This window comes from Taudactylus pleione, unplaced genomic scaffold (genome assembly GCF_031769625.1).
Source record: "Taudactylus pleione unplaced genomic scaffold, aTauple2 ptg000066l, whole genome shotgun sequence".
Lineage (NCBI taxonomy): Eukaryota > Metazoa > Chordata > Amphibia > Anura > Myobatrachidae > Taudactylus > Taudactylus pleione.
The window spans coordinates 17,203,943-17,212,089 of record NW_028284468.1 but is presented as its reverse complement, the minus strand read 5'-3'; the positions used below and the strand labels follow the sequence as shown (position 1 = coordinate 17,212,089).

The following is an 8,147-nucleotide window of genomic DNA, read 5'->3' as shown; positions in this document are numbered from 1 at the left end:
CCGCATGGTAGAGGGGTTTTACATTTACATCATCATTAAGTGCCATTTTTATTTTTTTATATTACAGTAACATTAACACATTCATTTGTAGACTATCACATTAAGCAAAGAGGGGAGGGAGATAGAGGGTTTTAGAAGGTAGGCGCTAGTCACCCCACTCTCCAGATACCACACCCCCACATCACTAGTCACACTACTGTGGCGCTAGTCACACCCTCTTGCGGCCGCACAAGTAGGCCCTTCATAAATTTCAGCTCCAGGCCCATGTGGACCTTAATCTGGTACTGTTTAGGCTAGTCTTATTTATAGAACCTAGAGATAGCTATTAGATCCACATAGTATATTCTGGTATCAGACTATCACACAACATGATAATAACATAAGACTAATTATTTACAAAGAAGCTAGAAAGGTGATGCAGCTTATCACTCTGGGGGTGCGGAGCCAGGCTCTTCATGTCACTAGGCCGCTTGATTCTCAGAATTGCGTCATATTGGAACTGTCCCCTCGCTATTGACTTGTGATTCCCGGTATTATTCTCCCCATCCTGCCCTCTTCACTAGGAAATGGGCAGGATGCAGGAGAACCACCCACTTTTCTAGGGCACTACCTGAAAATTTGTGAGTCTCATGGATGTTCCAGGAGAGTAGGATAAGTATGGCTGATGATCATCAGCCCTCCAGCACCCACAAGAGATGCAACTCCTGCCAGGCATAAATGCTATATGTACCTGTGTCCAGATCACACGCAGATGCATTTAGAAGAACAGGTCCCTTACATTACTTGGCTTATGTATACCTACCTCTTCCCTCCACAGAGCCATTTCTCTAAGAGTAAGGAGTTACACATGTATAATACCTTTAAATCTGCATATAGTTGTAATGCTACTTTAGACAAAAAAGATGTTGATCCAACTCAGTGTGTGTTTGTTTGTGTACCATGTAGCAGGCAATTTAATGAAACAACATTAATTTTGGGGAAAGAAAATTTTGTTTATATTTTTTACAAATTTTACATGTCTACATTTCTTCCTGTACTCCATAAAAGCATATGTAATGCATACTGGACAATATGATGCCTATACAATTTAGATTCCTAATGCTTTCTCTTACTTTACCATATGCCATTTTATCTTACGTTTCAGATGAAAAGCCACAGGCTGAGACTCAGACTATAATTACTTTATATTAAATATAACAAATATGGATTGTTTTAAAAAATATAATCATCTATCCAGATTGTTTTCCTTTGTTCATCTGCAATTTTTTCTTTGATAAGTCGAATGAAGTCATCAATGGTGTTCCACGTATCTGCTTCTACTGTTGCATAGAGACAAGGGAGTGCTTCTAGTTCCTTCTCCTTCTGGCGACATGTACGTACAAACTCTTCTTCATTTTCCTGCCTTGACAGCAGCCTTCTGCAGTAAGAGATTAAAATGAGATTCAGTTTTTACAGCTTACTAACAACAGTGGTACAGCATTTAGGTTTATAGCTGTATTATATGCTTCCATACACAGTACTGTGCATCTATGTGAAATTGTGCCTTGATTTACAGGTCTGCTTACACATATCCCCACACCTATACTGAGCACCGTGCTGAATATACAGTAGGTATAGGCATATGAATAATATCACCTATAATACTCATCCACATATAAGACCTACAAACATATTTTGGTTTTTACTAAAGATGAAACTCCATCACACGTCTTGCACAAATGAAAGCATTCTAATATTCAATTTGGCACAGCCTCATTATTCAGTTAAACAGTTTTTCTCTCAAACCAATGTTCCTTTGGCCGTCATTCATAAAATCCAGACACTAAGTGCATACCATTTCTGGTAATCTGGCATGGCTTAAAAGTTCTGTGGCACCAATTAAAATCAGAATGTCTTCATATATTTGCAACTTTTGCTACTTCCAATTCAACATTCCACCATGCAAAACAAAATCTTGTGTATGTGATGAAGAAAGCCCTTAGTCCGCCAGTCTGTCAGAGAAGTACAGTAAATAAGTGTTGCACCGGTAGAAATTCCATGATGACTGTATTTACCAATATCCACACACAAAAACATACACACAGATTGATGCAGCGAAATGCAGCATTTTACAGCTGGATTGTGGTGACACAAAATGCACTTGTGCCTTCAGCCTCCCCTCTGAAGTCCTAAAAAGTTTGCTACTGCAGGGAGTACTACCGCATGGTATGTATGATAATCAAGTGGATCATACTGGGGAGGAAATCCCTATGGTTCTCTTCTATTCCAGAAATGTCACTAGGTGTTCCCTCTTTTAAATATCTTGTTCTGCAAAATTATCTTATTTTTGAATGTGGGTGCCCAGCCTGCATTAATTATCTACTAGGACAGTGATTTCCAACCTTGGTCCTCAAGGCACACGAACAGTCCTGGTTTTAGTGATATCCATGCTTAAGCACAGATGGTTAAATCAAAATAACTAAGGTACTAATTAAGTCACCTGTGCTCAACTATGGCTATCCTTAAAACCTGGACTGTTAGTGTGCCTTGAGGACCGTGGTTGGGAACACCTGTACTAGGATCTACCCTCCCCCACTTGCTGCCAGAGCTGGATTAAGGGGGGGTGGGGGCCACAGGAGTCAAGTGCTTTGGGCCCCCGTCTCTCAAGGAGCTCCCCCATACTTAAATCACTGCTGCAGTGCAGAGCGGAAACTGCATTGTGGTACAAGCAGAGGGCAGTGCTACATGGCACTGTGCCAGCTGCAGCATGGGAGATAGGAGAGGAAGGAACTGCTGCAGACTCAGGTCCCAGAGTGATAAATACTATCTAGCAGCCAACCTATAAGGTAAGAAGGACTTAGGGAGGGGACACTGTATATACTGTATGTGTATAAGTAAGTATGTATGTGTTGGACTATGTATGTGTGAGTGATTGTATGTACGTGAGCTATGACGCTAATATACCTGGCTAACCAATACCGCACATGCAAGTTGTATTGATGCAAGTGTAATTTTCACAAACTGAGCAAAGCTTCAACAATCCACCATTGTGTATGTATGTATGTATGTATGTATGTAGTTTGGTCTTTTTAAATTCCCTTTCCTCCCATCTCCCTGTTATTACCCTTGTGTTCCGCCTCTCTCCCTCTGTGTGCTTCTCGTCTCCTCCTGTTCTTTCCCAACCCTCCCAGCTCTCCCTGTTCAGCTGTTCATTCCATGTGCGACTTGATGCCTGGCTGCAGCTTTTTTTTATGTGAGTCGCCAGCTGCTGTTGTGGAGGATCCTCCTGTCTTCCTCCCATCTCCTCCTGTTCTTCCCCCTCTTCCCCATTATCGCCTGCCTCCCTCACGACTCCCCCTGTTCTTTCCCTGTCTTCCTCCCATCTCCTCTGTCTCCCTCCCGTCTCCCCGCTCTTCCCCCAGTCTTCCTATCATCTTCCCCATCTTCCTATCATCTCCCTGTTCTTCCCCATCTTCCTATTGTTTCCCTCTGTTATTTTCGCTGTCTTGCTCCTGTCTCCTTCTCATCTCCATTTTTCCATTTGTCTTCCTCCTACCTCCCCCTGCCCTCCTGTGTTCATTCGCCCATCCTCTCCATGTGCCTCCCATTCCCCCTGTTTTTTCTGTTCACCTGAGCAAACGTTCCATGAGAGGTCCGATGCATGGCCACAACTGTCTTTTTTTATTTTTTTTGTGCCAGTCACCAGCCAGTTTTGTGGAGGATCATGCCTTGTGAGAGAATTGGTTAGTGGGGGGTGGGTGAGAAGAAGTAGGATGATGGGTGACTGGGGACAGCTAGAGGAATATATTCTAATATATGTATATGCATACATGCACACCTCACCATAGCAGCAGTGTGATTTATCACACCGGTGTGATGCCTTGCACCATGTATTGTTTTGCTTAAACTGAGACATGTTAATTTTTTGTATGGGGGGGGGGGGGGGGCACCAAAGGAAACGTTCGTCCTGGGATCCGCTTGGTCTAGAACCTGCACAGTATGAAACTATTATGAAATAGTTTAGAAACCTAGAATTTGATGGCAGGTAAAAACCATTTGGCCCATCTAGTCTGCTCCTTAATTAAGCTTTATGGTAACCTCAAACCCTATTTGATTTTTAGTTCTTTGTACGGATATCCTTATGTCTAGCCCAAGCATGTCTAAATTGCTCTACTGTATTAGCCTCTACCACCTCTGATGGGAGGCTATTCCACTTATCCACTACCCTTTCAGTGAAGTAACCTTTCCTCAAATTTCCCCTGAACCTACTTCCTTCCAGTTGCAGGATTCAGCAGTCATCAGCCAGTCATGCAGCATTTACACCAGGTCTGACCTGCCGCAGACACTGCAAGCAATGGAGTTCAAACGGACAGACATGCCTGTGTTTTTCCGACCACACCCCTGTCACCACCCCCCAAACACTCACGGCCTATCACTCTCTGCGCTGGATTCCTTCTGTGTGTGCGGCTTATACGCATGCACAATGGCTAACAATCACTTGATCTGCATACCTAGTTGCATCTGCAAACAGTGCTGAATCAGGCCCTCAGTGCGTGTCCTCGTGTTCTAGTACAGGTTGAGTCTCCCATATCCAAATGTTCCGAAATACGGTATATTTTTAGCATGACTGAGATAGGGAAAACTTTGATTTTTGATGGTTCAATGTACATAAACTTTGTTTAAGGCACAAAACTATTAAAAATAAAGTATAAAATGACCTATAGACTGTGTGTATAAGGTGTATATGACACATAAATGAATTTCATGTATGTACACAAACTTTGTTTGAGCCACAAAATTATTGAAAATATTGTATAAAATTACATTCAGGCTGTGTGTATAAGGTGTATATAAATCATAAATGTATTCTGTGTTTAGATTTGGGCCCTATTCCTAAGACATTTCATTATGGCATGCAATTATTCCAAACTACGGAATATTCCGATATCCAAAATACTCCTGGTCCCAAGCATTTTGGATATGGGAGACTCAACCTGTACTTCTCTTTCTTTAGAGAATGTTTCCCTCCTGCAGTGGCATCATGAGGGGGGTGAGGCGGATGCACTCCATTTACTATTCATTTTATTATTATTTATTAACAGTTTCTTATATAGTGCAGCATACTTTATTGCGATTTACAATTGGAAACAACATTAATGGAACAAAAGTAAGTAATAACAGACAGACATGGAAGTAAGAGGGCCTTGTTCTCAAGCATACAATCTATAGGGAAATATGCATTGATACACAGGGATAGGTACAAAATATTGGGGTGTGATATGTATTACCGCCGGTCGCACTAAGTAATAACCATCTTGGTTAGGATGGTTATTACTTCCTGAATGAAGAGCTCAGACACGGCTTCCTCCTTTGAAGGTCCGTGCCTGAGCGTTCATTGGCTGAGAGAGGTCAGCCCCCGCCTCTCTCAGCCAATGAATGGCTCCCTCCATTGAACCTAAAGGAGAGCCCGCAGGGTAACTAAAGTTTATACTGCGGTTCCCATCATTGAGTTCAATGGAGGGAGCCGTTCTTTGGCTGAGAGGCGGGGGCTGACCTCAACCAATGAACGCTCAGACACGGATTTTTAAAGGAGGAAACCGCGTCTGCGCGCTACATTCGGGAAGTAATAACCATTCTGGTTAGGATGGTTATTACTTAGTGCGAGGGTCGCATTTTTTGTTTATTTATTTTAAGACGACCATGGATGCCTAATGGACAAGGGGATGACTCCAGGTAATGTAGGTGAGTATGTGTGTGTGTATGTATGTATTAAACTTATACTGTGTACGGTGTGTGTGTGTTTCTTTCAACATTTCTTTACAGGTGAACTACAGGTCCCAGTGGGCCTTTAATGCCCCGCATGCTGGTACTTGTGCTTCTCCAAGTACCAGCATGCGAGGGAGGCTTGCTGGGACCTGCAGTTTTACTGTAAAGACAATGTTAAACATATTCATTTTTTTTACACTACATTGACACAACCCACCGCCCAAGGGTGGCTGGGCTAGCCCCGGGCTATCAGCCTAGGCTAGAAGTGCCCTGGAGAGGGGGACCCCTTTATTGGAGGAGTCCCCAACTCCCCAGGGATCCCTGGCCTGGGCTGACTAGCAGTCAGGGCTGATGCTGCGGCTGGGGGGCCCGGTGATAGGGCTCCTCTGGCTGTGGCATCAGTCCCCCACTAGAAAGGGTCCAGGGCTGGTTCTGTGAATTACAGGGAGACTCTATGCAAATTTTTCCCTGTAGTTCCAGAACCAGGACTGGTTCCCATAGCCCAGTGCTGGTTGAACTAAGTACAGGGAGACCCTACGCAATTTTCTCCCTGTACTTAGTCAACCAAGACTGGGTTTGAAAAGTCCGGGGCTGGTTGTGTTTTGGGGGTGGACCTCACGTAAATTTTTTTTTCACTTTTAACTATTTGTTTGCTTGTTACAGTCAGATACATGCAGGTATCTCACTGATGTCTGCATGTATCTGTGTTAATTAGACCTGCTCATGCTCAAATCGAAAGCATGAAGCAGTCTATTCAGTTGGGGATTTGAAGTTCGATTTTGAGTTCGATTTCAAATCGAATGATAGTAAATAAGGGTTTTGTGTGTTGGTCTATGTAAAAGTACCAATGTTTTCCCGATGTACGATTTGAGGTCGATTTGACTAAAATTTGATTTGAAATTCGATTTGGCCTTTAGTAAATACACAAATGCAAAATCGAATGAAAATCGCATGCCAAATCACTCAAAATGCCGAAATCGACCTTTAGTAAATTTACCCCTAAATTTGAGGTGGCAAGATGACATCCAAGATGAAATGGCAGAAAGACATTCAGTGACATGGACCAATACAGGTCGTGACAGTTCTGGGGAGGATAGGTAGATTTGAGTATCATCCACGTACAGATGATACTGAAACTGAAAGAGCTGATTAGTTTGCCAAGAGAGATGGAATAGATTGAGAAAAGCAGAGGCCCTAAAACTATTCCTTGCAGTATCTGTAGCCAGGCTCGGCGAGAGGGGAGGACTGGGGTCACAGCCATACCGGGCCCCGAGATTCTTGGAGCCCCGGTATAGCCCAGAGACAAACCTAGCTGTAACTGCTGCCTGCTCTGCTACAGTGGCGTAATGTCTGGCGGTGCAGCCGGTCCATTGCATCGGAGGCCTGTGGTAATGAGTGTGGCCGCAACGGTATTGACAGCAGTACTGTAATGAGTCAGAGTGACTCATTACCGCACACTGCCACGGGCCGTAACCTCCCCTACCATCTCTTCCCCTCCTCTTACCTTGTTCTCTTTGAAACGGTTGTTGCCGGGGACCTGACGTCAAAATGTAGTGACCGGCCCCGGCGCAAAGGGTATGAGGACCTGGTCTCCGCCGTCACTCATAGAGCTCTGCCCTGCTATGTCGGCCAGGGAAAGATACTGTAGATAGCGTCTCACTGAGTGAAAGGTAAGGTCCCTGGGCACCACAAATAACTCCTCCTGTTCCTTCACATAACATTTCCCTGTTACTTAATATAATATTCATTAATTTTTTTCCTCTCTCTCTCGCCCTGCCCCCCTCTGTAATTCTCTATTACCATCTGATTGTTACCCTTTTCCTCTACCTGTTACCCACTCCCTATCACCTTCTCACCCTTACCCTGTCACCCTCTGTTTGTTACTCTTTTCCTCTACCTGTTACCCTCTCACCTTCTGCTTCACCCGGGGATGAGGGGGGTCCTAAAAATTGTGTGTACCGGGCCCCGTGATTTCTGTTGCCAGCCCTGTCTGTAGCACCCCCAATACACACACAAGTAGAGACTTGCACTTTTAGAGATACTAAGCGGAGACCTAGGTCTAGTCCAGCCTGAAGAAAGGCAAGAATATGAAAAACTTTAAAGACTTGAGGGTCTTTAAAGTTTCTTGGAGCACACCATTGGAAAGATGTATACCATATTCTGTGATAAATCCTGGCTGAGGCCGGTTTCTGCGCTCTGAGCATGGTCTGAACCACAGTGCTGGGGAAACCCTTTAGACTTTAGGAAGGATGTCTCAAGAGCCAAACCATTAAAGACAGACGGCCCAGATCCGGATGTAGACAGGGACCCTGAGACAACAGGTCTGGTCGTAGAGGAAGTTGGAGAGGACATCTATGGAGAGACTTTGAAGATCAGAGTACCCATGCCATCTGGACCAAGTC

General features: G+C 44.0%; 1 protein-coding gene across 2 annotated transcripts in view; it reads right to left on the bottom strand.

Moving 5' to 3' along the window:
• Positions 1 to 1,025: 1,025 nt before the first annotated feature.
• Positions 1,026 to 8,147, bottom strand: part of CARD11 (caspase recruitment domain family member 11) — a 210,774-nt gene continuing 203,652 nt past the window's right edge. For both annotated transcript variants that reach the window (XM_088466877.1, XM_088466879.1), the window contains exon 24: positions 1,026 to 1,417. In XM_088466877.1, the coding sequence (XP_088323003.1) occupies positions 1,213 to 1,417 (205 nt within the window). In that variant the 3' untranslated portion in view covers positions 1,026 to 1,212. The remainder of the gene's footprint in view (positions 1,418 to 8,147) is intronic.